Source organism: Sceloporus occidentalis, unplaced genomic scaffold (assembly GCF_023333645.1).
Source record: "Sceloporus occidentalis isolate IW3139 unplaced genomic scaffold, rSceOcc1.0.p SCAF_71, whole genome shotgun sequence".
In the NCBI taxonomy this organism is placed as follows: domain Eukaryota; kingdom Metazoa; phylum Chordata; class Lepidosauria; order Squamata; family Phrynosomatidae; genus Sceloporus; species Sceloporus occidentalis.
The window spans coordinates 1,809,865-1,831,887 of NW_028317051.1; the positions used below are offsets into that span (position 1 = coordinate 1,809,865).

General features: G+C 38.1%; 1 protein-coding gene across 2 annotated transcripts; it reads left to right on the plus strand.

Annotated features, from left to right (window-relative positions):
* The first annotated feature begins 1,928 nt into the window (after positions 1-1,928).
* Positions 1,929-8,626, plus strand: LOC149286264 (putative U3 small nucleolar RNA-associated protein 11). Of its 2 annotated transcripts, none has more exons than XM_089494337.1 (8): positions 1,929-1,991; positions 2,299-2,360; positions 2,564-2,666; positions 3,902-4,015; positions 4,680-4,773; positions 5,774-6,000; positions 6,069-6,179; positions 8,543-8,626. In XM_089494337.1, the coding sequence occupies exons 1-8, from the start codon at positions 1,929-1,931 to the stop codon at positions 8,624-8,626; spliced, it is 858 nt and encodes a 285-aa protein (XP_089350463.1). The 2 variants fall into 2 exon arrangements, with proteins under 2 accessions (XP_089350463.1, XP_089350464.1); XM_089494338.1 differs by having other exon boundaries at positions 5,774-5,904.
* Positions 8,627-22,023: the final 13,397 nt, after the last annotated feature.

The following is a 22,023-nucleotide window of genomic DNA, read 5'->3' on the forward strand; positions in this document are numbered from 1 at the left end:
CACATGCTACACACAGGCACAATACTCCACTGGGTCCTGCAAATGTGGACATTGGTTTGAACTGCCCCAGTTTACAACTGTTGGCACCTTTGATCCACACAGATTGATGAACTTTTGCTTAATCATCTTATATGAAGGTGCGTAATATGATTTTGCTTATTTTTATTGCCGTGTTGCAAATAATTGCAATTCCCATTTGTCAGTATTTAGGTAATTATATATGTTTATATATATATATATATATATATATATATATATATAAAATATTATATATATATATAAAATATTATATATATTATTGCAAATGATATACATAGCCATCAGGAAGTCTAGAGTAACAAGTTAACCTTTTCAGTGCAGACTGCATAGTGAGGACTAAGCATGTTGTATGGGCTGCTGTATTACTGGACCACCTCACTGGATTTGCTGCCTACCCTTAGTTGTCACACAAATGTTAACATAATGTATAGGTAATAGTAATTCATGGCAGCTATGTCTGGCCCTTCAGTCTTCCTTGCCATGTGAACACTTTATCCCTATCTTTGACTTACTATTGCCAAACTTGGCAATCACTCATTATCACTCTCCCTATTGCTAATCTGTTCCACCTTTAAATTCTTTTTATTTTTGTCCATAGGTTGCTCCCCTAGATTTTCACAAGGTAGCGCACAGTATCATATGCACACCCACGAATGACTGTATGTGAGCTGTGTGTGCGGCTCCATGCCTTCAGAAACATTAGTGGTATATAATTATAGAGGATATGGAGGAAAATGGTTGACCCTACACATTCAATGTCCCATGTATACCTATCCTCATAATAAAACATGCATTCAGGAAAATGTGACCTCTCGGCATAACATTCATTAAAACTGGCAAATAAGCAGGACTGTTCTGTTGGCTGCCATGGTGATAATACCGCTTTTAACTCCTTAATGACAAAAATGCATTGTTTTCAATGGGTTTAGGGACCACCCATTGTCCTTAAGGGGTTAAGATTATGTACCAATATTGTTTTTTTTATATACATAATGTCGTCGTCGTTGTCGCAATAAACAAACATTCACAGACAAGTTATTTCGGATCTCAAATTCATATATCAATCGATTAAGTTCATCTGCCTCGCTTACTTGACATCTGAAGAACACTACTCAAAGTAAAAAAAACAATCACCTACCGACTGTACTAAAACAACTTTTTGGGTTAAACTTTAAGGTTTTTTTTCAACTCTATGTACTATGTATGTAACTATGTAACCCTTTGAGCGTCAGACGGTTGTACCGCACAGCCTCACACAGCCAACATTTTGCTTTTTTTTGACCCCACTGTTTTTAAGACTCCTTGTGTCTTAACTACTTCTTTTTACCTTCTACCATCGTTACCATCTCTTATTTTAGTTTCGCACCACGCTATTTTACTCCAGCTTGCGCCATCTCCCATAAGTGCTTTTTTTTGGCATTTTTTGTTTGTAGACTCAAATTTCCCAAAATTATGCTTTTCTGTACCAGTGGGAAGCCCCTCTTAAATATAAGCAATTAAATCACATCTTGCGAGCGTTGATGAAAGTAAGACTTCCACGAGGACAAGATTAGCACAACCGGGGACCTTTTACTTAGAATACACAAAATGTTATTAAAGCATCACAGGGTGAGCTCGTTTAGTAGGTTTAACTAAAACTACATCACGTAGCAACTGTAAACGAAAAGCATTATCAGACAGTCAACCAGGATCAACATAGTTCAGGGATCAGTGACACGCAAGACAGCAAACTAAACGGGATTGGATTGGAACGCACAATACAGCGCCGGAACCGGAAGTACGCAGTGCGCCGGAAAAGTGACCTAATACGAAGCGACGGAAGATCCGGGAGGCAGCGCTGCATGCATTTTCCGTGAGTGGTGTGCAGTGGAATCGAGTGATCTGTCATCATGTCTGCGTCTTTTAAAAAAGCACTGAAGTCTCGGCAAAGGGAACACAAAGAAAGGTCTCAGGTGAGGATGCCAGTACTAAGGGTTTCATTTGTAGAAATGTGTATTCTTCTAAATTGATGCGCTGGGAACATAAATGAGGCCGCTAAAGTGTGTAATCCGTAACAAATATTACTGTTCACTGTATAGCTGTATTGTGTAGCCCTGTTTTACCAGTAAGTGTCGACGTCAGAGTTACTGTTTTTGACATCACTTAAAGTGTAGAGGTTATGGTGACTGACAATAGATTCGCATACGTTGCAACTGAGCTGTGACTCTTTATGGGATTGTGAATGTCACATGAATGCTAATCGCTTACATTTTTTTGTAGCCTGGCTTTAGGAAGAATCTGGGACTCTTGGAAAAGAAGAAAGACTACAAGCTAAGAGCCGAGTGAGTTATTTGCCATCTATAAGCTAAAGCTACAACTTTCTATAAAGCTTAGCCAAGTATAGTATAAAACGCTGTCCATAAAACATGCCCTTTGTTGTTGCTTAATGTCTGCTTTTATAGCAACTTTTTTTTAACATGTTTTTATTTTTGCTGGTGATTTTCTATGTTTTAATTTGTACTAAACCTTTTCTTTTCCAAACCAGTGACTACCGGAAGAAAAGAAACGTACTCAATGCCTTGCGCAAGAAGGCACTTGATCGCAATCCAGATGAATTCTACTTTAAAATGACATCAACCAAATTGCAGGTACGTCGCTGTTTCTGTGCAAAAGAGGTCATCCGCCGTGGGTATGGCCACTTGTGCATAAGTCATGAAATGTTTCATTCGTGCTTTTATTTTTAGCACTTTGCCTTGTTAGAATTTAAGTGATCAATAAATGTTGGCTTTTAATTGATGTTCCACTTAGACAAAACCTTAATACCTTAATAGCACCATTTTATCATCTTTTTTTATGAAGGTTTTTCAGTTTTTATAGCAGCAAACCTATAAGTGCACGCTTTTGTGTCTCATCACTATTAAGTGCTCTGATAAAATGAAGTATGAGACACAACTCTGTGTTTAAAGGATCATTTCCATGGATTGTTTAGATTTTCAAGAATAACCAAACCTCATAACCTCCTCATCTTCCCTCCCTCTAATCCTAACATTCCCTCATCAGTCTTCCGTAATTGTCATTGGTACAATCATCTCTCCGTTCCCTAACGCTTGCTGTCTCTGTGCCACCCTTGACTCTCACCTCTGGTTCGCGCCAATTCAGTCTGTCTCAAAAAAATGCTGTTTCCATCTTAAAAGCATTGCCTGCATCTGTCCCTAACACAAGGTGCCACTAAGGCTCTTGTGAAATGCCCTCATTATCTCCCACCTTGACTATTGTAACTCTGTCCTAGTGGGTCTCCCTCATACCCGTCTCACAATCCACCATGAACGCTGTTGTCAGACTTATCTTTCTCTCTCATGTGTTTACTAACACATCTCCCCTCAGTCTCTTCCATGGCTTTCTGTGTGCTTACCTTTTAAGTTCTTCACAGAGTTACATCTCCTCACTCATCTCTAAATACACTCCTAACCCGTCTCTCCGCTCCTCCAATGATCTCCATCTGTCCTCTCCTCTGATTTCTAGTTCTCATGCGCCCATCTGTCTTTCCCCTGCCTTTTGGTCTTTCCAATCCTGCTTTTTTAAGGACGCATATACACATTGGCGCCCCTTCCTCCTTTAATCCTTAGCTCACCTTTCCTTCTCCCTATCCTGCAATACTTATACTAGTGTGGTTGATCTATCCCTAAAAGTGGCACTTGTACCTCTTGTGTAGCACACCCTAACTCCCTCTAGATTGTAAGCTCATGTGGGCAGGGCCCTCCTTGCTTGTTGTTTCTGTAACAATGCTGCAGAATGTGATATGGTTATTTAAAAGAGTAAATAATAATAGTAGCAATATTCTATAGCTTTAAGTAATTTAAACTTTTGCACTGTTTTATTGAAGGACAGCGTCCATGCGATAAAGCAGCCAACTGAAGAATATACAGATGAACAGCTTAAAGTAATGAGATCGCAAGACATAAAATACGTTGAACTGAAGAGAGTGTCTGAAGCAAAGGTGAGTTGATATTGTAAAAAACAATGAGGAGACACTGTACCTGAAAGGTACTGATTGCATAGAGATAAAATGACAAACGTGGCACAGGAAGTGCCATGCAAATCCCCTCCACGTAGTCCCACAATGATCTGAATGTAATCGCGTGAGTAGCTTTCTGTGAAAAAAACACATTGTGGATGCCACTATATCCGTAATCTGATCACCAGCAGCTCCTAACTTAAAGGGGATGCCACATTGCAAATATTTATCAATGTAGCAATCTAAGTTAGCATTGACAACATTTTTGGTTTATCTTCTTTTGTTCTAATTAATTTCTTTTATCTGCTATTGTCAGTCATTGCATATTTTTCTGACAGAGTGTCTGACTGGATGATTAGCTTTAGTAAATAAACCCCTAAATAACTCATTGTTAGAATTACTACCTGAGGCTGATGGTAGAAGTTACTGTAGTTCATTCACTAGCCATATACAATATCGTAGGGCAACAAAAATTTTACGAAAACACTTGAAAAAAGTTCAGCATCTTACTTAAAAAAAAAAAAAAAAAAGTAATGTTGGCGCTGATTAACGATACCTAATTTAAAAAAATAAAATTCCTTCAATCTTAAATATGGAGGGTATTATGAGGGTATTAGTATTTTGCTTCCATAATTTCTTAATACAGAAAATAGAACGTCTGAAATCTGAGCTCCATCTGCTGGACGCTGAAGGAAACCAGAAAAACAAGCACACTTTCTTTTGTGACACCAAGAAAGAAGGTGAGAAAGCAAAACTAAATTAGCTCATCTGGGAAATAGATGAATTGCTTAAATTGGCAAATTGCTTACTACTATACAGAAAAAATAAAGCAATAGGATTGATTAGCGTTCGATTATTGTATCTACAGTTTGGTGTAAAAGGGTTATTAGTTTTATTATAATTATTAGGTATGAGTTTGTTTTATGTTCATTAGCAGTTATGTAAAACATTTGTATAGATTATCTATCTTGTAATTTGTTGACGGGAAGACTAAGTACGTCCAGCATTAAAAGCATATCTTAGAAAATAATTTTTAACACTGAAGCGGTCGTAGGTGTGTTTAGGGCCAGACGTGCTTTGGGAGGGATAATTGTACGAACATATAACTGCATCTTCAGTACATTGTTCTTTTAAGATTCAAAGAAGCAAATGGCAATAGCACTTTTTGTGTCTTCAATCTTGCAATTTTCCATGTTCTTGATTCCACAGGGCACCAAAAGTTCACAAAAAAAAAACAAAACACAGCTCAATAGTGTATTAAATTTGAATAATCAACACTAATGTATGTATGCTTAAAATGCATACTATTCAGGTTAATACAGTAGCATTCTCGCCAAGAGCAGTCTACAAGGTATTGACATTGCCAGTGTACCGCTTACTTCTGATTTTCAAGATGTAGTTGTAAAGTCCACAGATACTTATGTTTTGCATAATTGTCTTGCTGCGTCGCCTAGTTGTGCTTTAGTTTTTTTTTGTTTATGTTCTCCTTTGTTTTATTCTGGGATGTATATTTTATGTCATGTGACATCGGGTATCTCTCAAGGTCATGAGCATCACATTTTCATTTGCTTTAATATTTTTAGATATACTTGAGCTTGTCTGCATCTTGTGAGTAATTACAGCATATGGAGATGTATTTGCAGAATTAACACTGCTTAAACTTGGCCAGAAATGTTTGCAGTTTACAGGGAAGACGTTCTTTACTGTGACAGTTTAATAAATCTGACTGTCATTCCCCAGTTAGGCAGTTTGATCTGGCAGCTCGTCTGAACACAGTTCCTGAGTTGGTGAACAGAGTTTACAATAGACCCACCGTAGAGACCCTTCAAAAGACGGCTATAACAGGAGCCACACAGAGCGGACATTTAAAAGTAAGGATGATCTTTCAATGTTTGTTTTACCCGGTGGTGTGGGAGGAAGCTTTTGTACCTGTGGTGGTTTTTGACATAAGTAATAGTGAAAGAGATGCTAAATTGTCTATGAAATGGACTTTAACATAGATTATTGACATTTATGTATTTGTCACTTGTAAAAGAAATTAGCTCAACAAAGAAAACGGCAATATGAAATCCTGAAGCAGCGAATTGAAAGAGAGAGGAAGATGTTCGTCATTTCTCAGAAAATACAGACACGGAAAGATCTTATGGTAAGGAGATAATACGTTATGTTATGTCTCTTAGAGTTCTTTAGGGTTAATATTCATTGCCCCCAGTATTTAGATTCCCCTCAGTTTGCCCCCCCCCCTTTACCTCTAACTGCACCTTAAGTTAACCTTATTAAATTAATTAACCCCTTAACGTCCATTGCCGGGTCAGGCACGTCATGCAAAACGGTCACTTAACGACCTATGACGTGCCTGACACGTCATCAGACTTAAACAAGCTTAGAAAGTGATCAACTTCAATGATGTCGCTGGAATGCCTCGATCAGGAGGCATCCAGCGACACCAAATACTTACCCCAGGGCGGGCTGTGACCGCTCCGGAGAGCGGTCACAGCCGCAGCTGCACGCAGTCTTCGCCATCCACAAGATGGCGGCGGCCCGGGAAAAAAAATAATAAAGTTGAAAGTTCGCTAGACGGTCTCCAGACCCTCTAGAGAACTCTGGCTCCACTTGCAGGTTGAATACAGGTTCTGCATTCAACCATACAAGTAAATGGAGCCCAGCTTTCTAATCACTATGTGATTAGTAAAATATAAAAAAAAAAAAAGAAAAAGCTTAAAAAAAAACATGGTAACATTTAAAAATTATTATGCTTTAGAGGAACTATCCAGTTCCAGCAAAATGTAAATAAAAAAAAAAGTCCAGAAAGAGTAAAATAAAAAAATAAAGTTTATTATTATGAGCAAGTGCTAAAATTAGCACTGTATCTTCCCAAAAATCCTGACGTGGAAAAATTTAAATAAAAGCATTTCAAATACCCAAGGGGTGTCTAATTAAAAAAATGAATGGTTTGATGGGGTAAATTGATTTAGCCGGCTTCAAAGATGGTCCTGTTAGGACATGGGGGCAGAATGACCAGATGTAAAAGTTCCAAGTTAAAAAATGTGCACTTCCTAAATGTGGCGTTTTACCTCCCAAACAACCCAACAAACCCATGCATGGGGGGTATGACTGTACTCGGGAGATGTTGCTGAACACATATTGGGGTGTTGAAAGTGATGTATACCAGGAGCTGTAAATCCATACCTGAAGAGCAATTTTAGCGATAAAAAACACAAAATAAATTACTACCACAAAGTTTGACAAAGACTGGTGGTAGAATTAGTGCATGGAAAGAGTTAAAATACCTTGGGGTGTCTAGCTTTCAAAAATATATGATTTGATGGGGTAAATTGCATTGGCCGGCTTCAAAGATACCCGAAATGGCGCATGGGGGGAAGAATTACCAGATTTGGAAAAAATGGTTTTGAAATAGCAAAACGCTACTTGTACTTAATGCTCCATAACGTGCAGAAAAAAGCAAAAAAACATAAAAACATTGGGTATTTCTAAACTCAGGACAAATAGTAGAATATATTTACTAGGTTTTTTCATTAGGTTTTTTTGGATGAGTAAAAGATTTTTGGGGTAAAAGTCAGAAAATATGTTTTGGTGTTTTTAAATTTTTCATCATATTTTATTATTTTTTTTATGGGAAATTAGATAATATGATTAAAACAATGGTATCTGAAGAAAGCCCTTCTTGTCCTGAAAAAAACAACATATAATTTGTGTGGGTTCACTAAATGAGTGAAGAGAAAATTACATCTAAACACGAACACCGCAAAAGTGTTAAAACAGCCTCGGTCCCAATGGTACAAAAGGTAAAACACAGCCTGGTCCTTAAGGGGTTAAATTAACCCTCAGTCCTCAGCATCAAATTAATCCTGAAGACCCCATCAACCACACCTGCCCCTAAATTAACCCTAAAGACCCCATTAACTATAACCGCCCCTAAATTAACCCTAAACACCCCATCAACCACAACTGACCCTAAATTAACCCCCACCTCCCCTAACTTTCAGCAACCCAAATATTAATTTTATACTCAGATGAATGTCACAGCCATGTGGATGCTACAGGAAATAGGCGGAGCCAATCAGCCATTTGGCCCCACCCCCGTTTTAATCCCTGCAGTCACTGCCAATTGGCTCCATCAGTGATTGCAGGGAGGGACTGGCAAGTAGGAACTGCTGCTGTGAGTCACAAACTAATTATATGAAAAAACCCTCATTTTATAATCGATAAAAATCGATTCAACTAAACGATAATGAAATTTGTTGGCAACGATTTTCATTATTGATTAGTTGTTGCAGCCTTAAAATGAACCCCTTAAGGACAATGGGTTGTCCTAAAACCCATTAATGACAAAGCATTGTGAGCCCGTACATGTACAGGCTTTGTCGTGAAGGGGTTAATCAATGCTTGTTTCCTATGATATGTGCATGAACAATTATGCATCCATTTAAAATGAATGCCTTGATCTAAACAGTGAATCAACGTTCCGTTTCTCTCTCTTTCCCCCAGGACAAAAGACAAAAAAAGAAAGTGAAGAGCGGAACTGCAGATTCCCCAGCCATTTACAAGTTTAAAATGCAGCGTAAAAGATAACGGCACCCGGCCGCGAAGAGAAATGCCAAGCGACATCTTTGGGCTGTGGAAGCCTTTTGATTGGATTGCTCTACACTACGCATTGTAGCCTTTGCATTCGTAGGACACTGAACGGACATCATAACTGAAATTACAATGACATTTTTTTACAAACCTTTTTATCAGAATAGTTTACTGCCTGAACCTCCTTCACATCTTAAGATTGCCCCAGTGTGCTTAGGAAAAGTTATAATACACCTGTGTGACACCTGGAGCAAGGTGGTTCTGTTCTGTTCAGTCTCTGCAAAAAATAAAATAAAATGTACTTGCCGAACAGGAGCAAATGTATTAAACTGGAAACAAAGAGCAATTTGTCATGTGTGTGTCAGGAAGGTTACTTGATTCCATGTATGCATTTCTGGCATGGCACTAACGCGTGATAGCATATTGTTATTCGTGGGCAGAGGGTGCGGCTGTTTTACTGCTGGCAACGGTGTGGCAGAGAATTTCGAGAAATGCTGTATTTCAAACCACAGCCTACATATAATTACACAAGAAGGCAGTCCATCAAACCTGCTTTTCTTCCACATTTCCAAATGGTTTTTTTTGGTACTCAACAACAAAGATAGAGCAAAAACATTTGTGCAGTTAACAATGCGTGTTGCTGTTTTTACCATATATGTAAGCCTATTTTTGTTCATTTTCAGAGAAAGATTACGCTTAACGTGAACTGTATCTATGTTTTGAATTTCTAAGTCAGTAACGAAAGAGATATAACTTTCCGAGAGCTGTGAGGGGGTGCCAAGTAGTGCTCAATACTTCTATAAAACGTACCCGGTCGTAATGCATTTTTGTTTCTATGTTCTACCAATACAGCTTCAGACCGATGGTCTGTCATGCTACTCATAGGGTTCTCAAGGCGCTAAACATGCCCCAGAAGCAGATGTGAAGTAACTAGTTCTGGCTACTTTCTCAAAATGCCATAGAGGTTTTCAGATTGGACAGATTGGTGAATTTATTTCATTAAGGTTTACAGCAATAACTGGTCAAAGATATTACTGACTTTCCATGAGCACTGTGATCTCATCCTCATTGAGACATTTACCCCTTAACGCAATGTGCGGTCCCTAAACCCATTGAAAACAATGCCCATACATGTACAGGCTTTGTCATTAAGGGGTTAATATCACAATTATTATTATTGTGTTATATAGTGCCATCAAATTCTGTAGCGCTGTAACATGTGTTGTATACACAAGAACGGTTACCATATTTTTATGAAACCCCCAGGAGTTATCTGTGAGTCCTGACAGTTTTATAATGTAAACCATTAGGCTTTTCCGATGGATTTTTTTTTTTTGATGGAAAAAATGAAATGCAAATTCATGAAACAAAGGCTCACTCAACAGATTTTAATACCTTAATAACTTTAGTCCCTCCCTGACTAAAGTGTCGTGCTAATCTCCAGGCATAGGTTATGCTCCTTCCCATTGGTGGTGGCTAATAAACCTCAGTCAAGAGCTTCAAGAAAGTTGCATTTATATATAGTATATCTATAATGATATAAAATGATATTAAACATTATAGAAATACGTTGGTTATGTGTACTTTCCCACTTTTTCCACTAGGTGGGGCTAGAGAATCACTAAGCAATGGTATGTATGACGTTAACATGGACGGTACCTGCAGCACTATAATTTGTTGTTAAGAAAGCCCCATAATCGTCCATGTCTACATCATATGCATTTTATTATGTTGTTGGTATTATAGTATTTTTTCTTCTGGTAAATCCAGTTATTCATGACTAAAATGTAAATAAATGCATTTGGTGCATATTACGGTACTATTATTGACTTTTTTTTTTTTACTTGAGTCGTGGATACATGCATTGAATACCATTCTTTGATTTCTTAAAAAATCTGTGTAAAAATACCATTATTGATGGTGTCTTCATTCTGCTGAACAAGTTACGTTTTTCCTCTAGCCAGCTACATTACAACCCTAAACTAAGTGTATTTCTATTTTTTGGGTCAGTTTTACATATTAGATGTAGTGTAGTGCATGCAACAATACATTTAAAGTTATAGGCAAGAGAAAAGTTTGCTCGTTACATTAGCTGTACATTGCGTAAATAAAATACATTAATTGTGCTCAATTACATAAATCATAAGATCATAAAAAAAGTGTCCATCTTGCCATTTGTAACATTGAAGGCATGATGCTTTCCGCTCAGGAATCTGTTGTCACAAATTGCCTGCTTTTTTGATTTACATTATAATATTACATTTATATATATAGAACACCAACAACTTCTGTAACACTCCAACTATAGAGGGACAGGCAAAATTAACTAAAAAAAATTGACAATAACATGTTAAGAGCTACTGGTACAGAAGATGGCCCTGTTCTTGTGATATTATCCTGGCTTGTGCGCCGTTTACTGTCCTATACCATTCTGGTTGATGTATAATTAGCTTTTTGATGAACCCATATCTCAGACCAATGGTCTGCTATGGCTAACATTGGCCTTAAATAACTCATGTATTAATTGCTGATAAAAGGCCTGATTGGAGAGCAGAGCACATCTTCAACATGGTGTTTAACGGTATCATTAAATTAACTGGTTCATTAGCTGTCGGAGACTCCGCTGAAATGGATTCCTTTTACGAATACCTAATTTATATTGTCAGACGATTGGATTGCCATTTTCCTATTGCTAATAGTAATAAGATTACTGAACTTTAAAACATTGCTCTCTGAGTGAGCTTTAATGCAAAGCGTATACGGAGGGCTATAAAAATGACACGGCAGTAGCTGGGACTATACAAACAGCTGTCTTTATTATAACGGGGGTGATGTAGGGAATTGTGACGTAAAATAATCATTCTGTAGGGAAATAATAGCAACATCTTTTATGGGGGTCCATTCGTGCAAATTACAATATGGAAAAGCTTCACGCGTTTCTCGAGAATAAATGGAATGGCACAAGGCATGTGACGAGAACCACACAATGATAAAGTTGAATTGTCTCGTTTGACTTATCCTTGTTTCTAAACAGTAAACATAAACCGTACCCCATTTACTTGAAAAAGAAGGAATTTATGATTGCGTTTAAGAGATCACTAAGGCGCGCTGTGCCCCTTCCTTTAAAGGTCGCATTTCATTTGAACCCAACTTTGCCGCATTAACATCTTTTTACACAGTTGAACTGGTGGCCTAACATTTGACCTCTTTTGAATCGTGGAAATGGATCTGGACAACTGCTGTTCTATTCACAAAACCCTTGTCTGCAGGAAGGCTAAAGACCCCTTTTCAAACCTCTTCCTTTGCTAGTATGGTAGCAGCCCCCTTTCTCGCTGTGCCTGCCACCTACAATACGAACAGTTGTTATTTTCTGTATACTAACAAAGATGATAATAAGAATGCTAGTGACTTATGTGTATAATGTAAACTAAGAAAAATGGAAGAATGGAAAAAACCCCCCAAAAAACGATAAGTTTGTTGTAGGGAAAGTGCTGGACGTATCCTGTTTATTTCTTAGATGATCAGTGGTGCCTTTTTATAGTATTATGTCTGAGACAACTCGTATCATGATCCGAGTGTATTCCATGTTACATGTTTCTGTCACATACCGGCCTACTGGTTATAACAACCCTCCCGGGTATACTGACCCGGTCTGTCCAGGGTGTCCATCGTGAAGGGGAGACATAGCGCTTCTAGTAATATTCAGTACCCTCATCCATTCAATACTATTGATCTGTGTGGAACATGTTGACCTTATTAGAGGTAACTTGACAAAGGGCACAGTATCAATACTATTGAAAAGATGCAAGGTTGTGGAGTCATAATGCCCTATATGAACGTAAACTACCCCTAGGGGACATCATTATCTGTTTGGCAGTGACATATCTAAAGATTTGACATTGTCACCCTTTAAATACTGGAATAATCTGCCCATTTCCACGTAAAGTTTTAGAAACGTAATTGGCTCTGTAGTGCCCCCCGGCTTTAAATATGTATTTTAATAACACAAATGCTTGTATTTCTGACAATAATTGCAAATAAATGTGCAAATAGCTTAGGTATCTCATGAAAGGTAAAGTCGCTGCAGTGAAAGGTAAAAGGTAAAGTCGCTGCAAGAGACATAGTGGGTCTAGGACCAGGTTCTCCACCTTCTATATAGAGACACCACAAGATATTTGGAGTCTTCATCATATGTTTTTTTTCTGAAGCTACAGGTCTTCCAGGTCCTTTGGTCTACAGTTGAGTCTATGTATCGTAAATATTGCAAACGGGCTCATTGGGTTTTATGATTCCTTTGGATGTCATTGTTCCAAGTTGTTCCAGTCATCAGGATTTTATGGTTCCTACATGTGATCACTTGATAAGTAAAAGATGAACTTGAAGCTATAGAGAACACTATAGCTGATCCACAATGAAACCATTAGAAGATTTGGAAGGAACCATCTACAATGACAAAAGACTAGGAGAATTGATTAGCATGCAAAAACACATCACATGGGGTGATGTAAATAAATATTCTAAGACAACACCCCAAAGTAAGTGATTTCCTTCTGCAAGCCTATACATTCCACATACTACAGGCTATTACTTTTACAATTTCTGGTCAGCAACATATGAAATGTCCTGGAAAAATTGCCAATGTGGCAACAGTTAATGCCAACCCATTTGAAAAAAGCAAAATTGAGTCAACTGGCTGCACATAGAATAATAATAAGATCACAGAGTGGAAAGAAAAAAACACACAAACACACAAATATGCTATGGGTTAGGGACGATGGGAAAAAGCTGAGAAATCCATCAGGAACAGTTTAGATTCAGATCAAAAGATCATGCGTCCAGCTGAGTTTAAGGCTCAGAGAGGCAGCCCAAGACAGAAAGCTCTGCCAGGATCCCAAGTGGCAGGTTCTTATTAATTACTAGCAGTGTTTCAGTATGGTGCCAGCCTATAAAGCTGTGCGAATCTTTCTTAGGGAAAAAAAAGTTCAAATACAGCTTACAGTGACTGCTAGAACAAACACCCTATTATTTGTGCTAGAAGAAATGCTGAGCGGATGATTCCTATACCATTTACCTGAACGGCCTCAAGTGTTATTCATGATAGCCTGTATTTTTTCAACTTTCATAAATCTCAACCAATTGGATTCAGACATTAATGATATATATATATATCCCTTCAAGTGTCCACCTTTTTAACTTGAGTATCACAGTTTTATGACCTCTGATGGACAATTGATAACTATGAAATAATTCATTTTTCCTGATCTGCCACAAGAAGAGTTAACCGCAAATCATCCAACCCAGGGATAGGCTTTGTCTAATATATTTCAGTAAATGCCCCATAGTCACCATGGCTTATGCAAGCTATGTAACAGACTCCTTCTCTGTTAGTCAGTTTGCCTATTCCTCGCCCCGCTGATCCTGAACTTACCATGCCCCTCACACTGCCTTCATCAGGTCAACCCTGTCACCCTCTCAAATCCATTTTAAAGCAGGAAGAGGAGACCTCTGTGTACCGTATGTGGGAGGTTCCCAGGTATGCAAGATGTAGCACCTTCCACCCCACCTAGAATGAAAGCTTACCTTAGCAGGATCACTTAAATTGTAGGCAGTAGCGAATGAATGATATGTTCCAATCAGGCAGGTTACCTCAGGTTTGTTGCTCCAAGGACTTTCTTTTCTTGTGCGAGCATGTTGCAGGCTGGTGTACCAAGGGAAATTACTTGTGGGCCACCAAGAATCCTTAAATAGATAATTTGGTTTGTTGAAGAATATTGTGTTAAATACAGTCCAACCCCTAAAGCATTGGAGGTACAGTGTCACTCAACCTAGCAGCGCTACTGTGCATGCGTACAATTATGCACATGTACAGTGTGCATTCTCAAATGAAATCATGACCAAGGTATGGCAGTCCCGAACCCCGCCGTCGCATCAAGTTCTGCCTCTGTCCTGAAAAGCAGGACAGAGGTAGAGGTCACTGGGAAAGCAGGATACGGTGGCAAAATCGAGACAGTCCCACACAAAGCGGGACATTTGGGAACCATGGTGTTATGCGCCAGCAGAGGTGGTCTCACTCTTAGTTAAAGTGCTATAGCTCTCTTAAGGATTTTGCAGCATATATCTAATATAGTATAATATGCTGGTTACCCATTCCCTGTTCTGCACTTCATCTGTGAAGAGCATTTATTTATATTTCACTGTAGTCCATTTTAGACTTACTGAGCCAATCTCATCCTTCTATTCTAGGTCCAAGTCTATTCTAGCAGAAGATCATTTTACACCTACATTTTGTATCATACAAGACACTTAACAGAAAACATCATAAATTATATAAAAAGCACATACGATAGGGAGTACCTGGACAACCATCTGTTTACTCACCATTTTAGAATAACCATCCTTCTGTGCTCTCTAATCATGGACTTCGTTAAAAAGCCGCAAACACCACACTTTCTGCTAATCCGACCTAATGTTCCGAACATTGAATCTGAATAAAATATAAAAAGGTTTTTAGGAGTGCATGATGTGATAAATATTCTAGTACCTTGTATCTTTCACCTTCACAGCTATGGCATTACCGGGATTTGAGTTATTTGTCGGTCAGTTAAAGGTGCAATAAGTGGTAGCTGTTATATTTGATACTGGGTTTAAATTGTGATACTGGGTTTGGTCTTTATGTCATGGAAGCCAGGACAAGCATAGTATGTGTTATATGAATTTGATTGCTTGATCTGGAAGCCGAAGACAATCAGGATCCATATAAAAGAAATCATCTGTGTCCCAATGCCACTGATATTTTACAATGAATAATCTTGGCAGTTAGATGATCAAACTTTAATGCATTGCTCCCTGAAGGTTAGAACACAGTATCTTATGTTTGTTAGATTGTTAGATTAGGTACGTCACTTCAATATTTCTGGGGCTATTATATTGTGATTTGTGGCTGTTAATGCATGAGTTGACTTTCGTCAATCATTTGGGAAGGCACGAAGTGGGACAAAACCACAGGACCACAAACATATGTGCATTTCTTGCGATTCCAGTAGAGAACAGTTGTCCAGCACTGCATCCTTGTCATATCATTGCTTCTTATTTTTCATACATTTTATAGGTATAAATAAAGTGGGGTCCCTGACAGTGAGCATACACCTATGATCAAGTATTCCCCTCTCTGTTTTTATGAATGTGTTCTGTAACGGCTGCTATAAGGCTTCTTTCTGATGGATATCATCTGGTTTAGGGTTTCCAGCACTGTTCAGACACTGACCAGTATCAACAATAACTATGCTAATGAAATGCAATGGACAATGATTTTTTTTTTGTCTTTTTTTCCTACTTTGCTACTTTTAATGCTTCTATTTTTTGTTTTCTTTCGATTCATTTCCATTATTTTGCCAGCCTTTTGAGTTGCAAATCAGTTCAAACATGTGGTCTTTAGTAATGTATTTCATATCATCTGTTTTATATTTTTTTTTCCCATTGGCCAGATTGGTGATAAAAACAGTTGCTGAATCACCCAAGCTTAATGAATAAATGCATTTACTATCTATCTATCATCTCTCTACCTACCTATTGGCCTTATTTTACATATGTAAAGAAATACACTACTCAAGTACATTTATGTACGTATTTTCACAGAGTACATAGCGGTTAAACATACCGCATGTCATTATACATTCTTTTTCTATTTTGCTTTCTAGTTGAGCTAATGGGACTGGTTCTTGAAAAGTCCTCTATCTGTCCTAGCACAATATTTATTACAGTGTCTGCTGGTTTAGCAGCTATAAATCCCCAGGTCAGACGGCCGAGGTGCACATTCATTATTTAGCTCCCTCTCATTCCCATGGTACGTCTGTGCCAGGCAGGACCCCGAGCCAGAAATAGTATGAAGTCGGATCATCATTTACTTAAGCGCTAGCCCCTGATGTACCTTCCTAGGGAATATCTCATTTATTATGCACTGTCATTAACTAAAGCAGCAAGAAGGGCCTTCATTAGAAGCTGGAGTTAAGGTCTTGTTGTGGTTGCCTCATCAGCATCAGTGAGCTGTGTCCCTGTGAGGTTTGATACAATTTAATTAACCTAATTAAAAGCTCTGATTGCAGAGATGATTGGGGTAGCGCCAGCAGCGGATGCATATTTATAACGAGCTGGAAGGCGTGGGATGATGGCCAAATGATATGCAGTGGAGAAATAAGCCTTGGAGTGCTAACATTTATTTTGGGTTACCAAAGGGGCTTCATCAGTGTCAGTAGGGCAGTAGGTTTTTTTTAGAAGGCTCTATTAATAGAATAATGAATAATAAAATATGTTATAATAATATGTATGCCCTGTGTACAAGGTACAAGGGAGAAACATGTTTTAGACAAGAAGGTCAAGATGTTATGTCCTGGACCAGAATTACGGTACTAGTGATTGATTGAAATAGTACCTATTGGCAGAAAGAAGTATCTCTCTATCAGCCCAAGTTGTTGGTCATGGTGTTGTTCTCCTACATATAACTGATTTAAATTACTCACACCTTCTTTGAAGATTTTATTATTACGATGTTACAAAGACTGTACTTATGCTCAATATTGCTGTCTTGTAGTCACCATAGTATTTTCGATTAAAAGGTAGCTATAAAAGATTCCTATAATGTAGGAAACCACATCCTACCTCTGCACAAAAAGCCACCTCACACCACTGTCAATTCCGTTTGCTAAAGAACACAAAAAATGTACTTCACAGAACTCCCCATCGGACATCGGTCCCCAGAGATTTTCCAGTAAATACCAATACAATTGCCAAATACACCTGAATGTACTACAAAAACTGAGCTATGTAGTGCCAGGTCCATTAAAACAGAATAGCATCTAATTATGACCTTACAACACTTCACATCTAGGTTTTACAACAAAGAATCTCTTAGACATAAAATCAGGATCTGCTTTAAAACTTGCTGTCTCATCCAAACACCTAGCCATTCACTGCCCATATCAGGACAACACAGTGAAACACCACACCTTAGACAAACCACACTTGCCACACTTGTTAATGTGTAGGATGACATCCAATATCAAGCCTCTCGTAGACCTATGATCAAGATTACTACATTTCCACTTGTATGTTGGTGATGCACAAATATACACAAAGGGGACATCCTATGACAATGCCATGTTTAAAGACGTTGAGCTCTTCAGTAAAAGCATTCTCCTGCCAGTGTTTGTTTATTGAGATTTACGTTCTCCATTTTATACATATGCTAGCAAAGGGTATGACTGAAACATCTATACTCAATAATTAGGAGGGGCTCTACATAATGTTGGTCATATAATGTACCTTGGAGCATCAGAACAGCAACATCATCACATCATCACATCATTCCTCAAAGACATTCAAGACTGGATGACAGCTAACCTACTATAACTTAACCCAGAAAAAACTGAACTGATGGTGCTAGAATCCAGATTTCGCCTGTCGAGGATTACATCCCAACAAGCAGCCGAACTCTCCACCACCATAATAATGCAACAAAATGAAAAGTTATTTTTAGTGGCACCATTGCCTGCATTACAGATTATTCCCACTGAGCCCCACTTTCAAACATGGACTGTTGATATTGGTCACTTGGAACCTCATTGCTGCTGTGCCTTCAGCATCTGCTATAGTTAGACCCCTGTAACAAAAGGCTTTTGAAATCTGTTTTTTAAAAACATTAAAATTAAGACATAAAGTATGCACACCATGGTTGTATATGTCTTGAGAAAAGGGATATCTTAAATGCGATAAGTAGATAGATTTGTTTCCAAGAAATGCAGGGTGGATGACTCAAAATCCTGTGGGCAGGAGAGGAAATCAGTAGGAACAATAAACAATTCAAAGACTGAATCGTGTAAACTGCAAGGAGGGTTCTGAGAACAATGTTATGGATCAAGAAGAGAGAGAGATGGAAACTAAGAAAACAAAATCTAATATTGCACTTGATACTGTACCAGATTACATTCAAGTGAAGTGTATATGAAGATGTTTTTTTAAAAAAAAACCTGGTTTAATATGAAGGAATCCAGAGTTGGCTGTGATGACTTAAAAATTAATAATGGTTTAGAAAGACAGTGGAAGTGAGCAGGAAACTTAACTGGGCTATGATGTCAACAGTGATGGACAAGGAGAAGAGATGCTGAGATCCTGTCTCCACTATACATGCTATAGCCTTGTGTGTCTGTGTGTTCTTGAGCAATCATGTGTACTTTTGTGCATGTGTGTGTTTGAGCATGGATGTGTACATTTGTACATATGTGTGTGTGAGAGCATGGAAGTGTATGTATGTGTGTGAGAGAGCATGGATGTGTACGTGTCTGTGTGTGAGCATGGGTGTGTACTTGTGTGTGTGCATGAACATGGATGTGTATGTGTGTGAGCATGGATGTGTACGTATGTGTGTGTGTGTGATCATGGATGTGTTCTTGTGTGTGTGCATGAACATGGATGTGGATGTGTATGTGTGAGAGAATGGAGGTCTACTTGTGTGTGTGTGAGCATGCATGTGTACTTGTCTGTGTGAGCATGTATGTGTACTTGTGTGTGTGAACGTGGATGTGTACATGTCCCAATTGCACCTCTTATGACCCTGAACAATAGACATGGCCATAAACATTAGACCATATGTTAAATTAATAAATAAAAAAATAACCTTGACAAAAATTTACATGCAATTTAAAGCATTAGAATGTATTTTCCGAATAGAGTCCATCATGTTTCATATTTCTAGAAAAAAAACCTCTCTGGTATATGATGGTGCTAGATAAATTATGATAAATGCCTCAATGTCCACCTATTTGCATGATGGAAATGTAACATTGCAGCGCTATAAAAACGGGAACAGTTTTCATACATGAGTTGAAACAAAATTGTCAAATGACAACAGCCTTTTAGAGCACTAATCTTTGATGTTACAGGTGTTGCACTGATTCTTTAGGCGCAAATTATTTTTCTACATATAAACACATTGGGTGTGTAGAATCTAGTTGGCCTTTCTCCCTAAACCTACTGCAAATTATAGAAAATCAAACAAAATCCTTATACCTTATACCTAACTATGTAACATAACAAATATTTACTCATTATACTCATCATGTTTTGAAAACTGAATGGAAAATTGCTGCAGTTACAATGCAAATAACCCAGCATAATTATTAAAAAAAACCAAAACAAAACAAAAAAAAAACAGGGAAAATAATTTGGCAATTGAAAAATAAGTGACAAAAATATTGTGAGGGCCAAATGCGATATCAATTACGGGATCAAATTCCAGTGAGCTCACCTATTTTTTTTTTTTTGTGCTTAAACGCTTCTGAGATATTTGCGAGTCTGATAGAACAACGCATTAGGGAGATTATCCCTAACAAGCTGCCAGTGCTCGAGAGCAGCAGATGGGAAAAGGTGTGGAGCAGAGGTGAAAGTGTTGGTGCAAATTTAAACTTCCTCTGGAGTCTGCTGATGAACTGTAATCGTAAGTCTTTAGCAGTCCTCAGTTGATGTTAATTGTGCGTGAGTTAATGAGGAATGCCACCTTCTGGCTAACATTTTTGGAAGTGCCAGCTGCTTGTTCCTTATGACAGATTCATTGAGAAATTTAATTGTGAGCTCTTTGGAAGAGACCGTTCTTCACCTCCAAACAATGCTTTGTGTGCTGAGATTAAAAACATCCTATGGTTTTATATATATTTTAAACACCTTTTCTGCTACTCCTTCAATGGTTGAGCGTTCATCAGTAAAACATCATTCATTACATAAAGTTCTCCCTCAAGAGAGTCATGCAATGTTTTAATTACTACAAATAATGACATTAATATGTTGTGGAACACTGCAGAGCACGCATCAATTTGAAGGAAAAAGAGGGGTAGGCAGCAACATTCTTCGTGAAGGGCATCTGAATAAATGCCCCATAAGTGACACTGACTTCCACAAGCCTTGCCACAGACACTGTTGTCCGGGTACGGACTCTTTGCCAACCCATCATGATCCAGAGGTGAACGTGAGCACTATTCACATACAATACATAACCATATATATTGGAGACTAGGGAAATCTGGTAAGTGGTGTATTAAAGAAAGGCCCGGCAAATATCTTGGTTTAAACTGCTCTTACATGTATGGTATAAAACAATAGAAATCAACATGGTGCTCCTCCTCCCAAAGTTTATGAAAGAGATGCATTTTTAAAGGACTTTACAAAAACAAAATAGACTCAACAGATAAAGCTTAGGTGGTTAGAATAGCTAACTTTATTCTAGAAAGAGAAATTGGTATACAAAATACATAATGGTCATGATGTGGCCAAGAATATTAAGTCCACCATAAAAGACAATTTGCATACTTTATTACAACCTTGAATGTTGATTGAGTACTTCGAGAAAAGCTCCTCAGCTAATAAAAACATAAAAATAAAGAGCGTAGGAATTCCTGTATAAGGTTACTAATCAGTATCCACAGACCAGATCATGGAAACATAAGATCCATTTGGCCCATCTAGTTTGCCCATTTAGCCCAGTATAAAAAAACATAAAGCCAGGCCTAGTGTGGCAGATCTGGGGAGGGCAGCAGTACTCCTTTACTCAATAGGCCAGTTGGAGAGATCTGATCTCCCTTTTAACTGGTACTTTTCTTTATGGAAGTCTTTGTCTAGCTGGCACAGCATGCTATATCCTTAAGAAACAAAGCAGTGAGATATGACATCATATCCGAGTGCTCAGTGAAGAGGACAGTGATGCTGCGATACAGCCTAAATACCCCACAGCACACAAGTCTATTGCCCCTTTGGTGAGCAGAGGTACAATCCTGGAGAGTATACTTGTTGCTGCATTGTATTGTTACATAGGAGCCCGGACAAACAGTGTATAAAAAAAACTGTAACAAAAATAATGTTTTTACTAACTTTTATTTCACAGTATTTGAATATTTTTTTTTTTCTACCTTGTAAGTTGTACCTTGTAAATTTAAATTTACAAAATTAATTCAGGTATCTGTACACATTTGTTAACATAGAAGCAAAAGTACATTGACGAAGTAGTGTTATTATTTATTCATTTATAATTATATGGCTTCACCACATTCCACAGCGCTGTACAACTGGTAAACAGAAAACAAAACAATTTGCTCAGGTGAGTAGGGCCCTGTTCAAACAAGCAGGTAGTGTCCCAATTTACATATATAAAACATATCTATACTGGAGAAACGCCACTCCACTTGACGTTTTTTTTAATTTTCATCTGTGAAAACTTTAATTTTCATTTCTGAAAATGAAGAGGACGCTCACCTTTCAGCACGACGACGACTCAAAGCACACATCCAAATCCACCAAAGCATGGCTTCACCAGAAGAAGATTAATGTTTTGGAATGGCCGAGCCAGAGTCCAG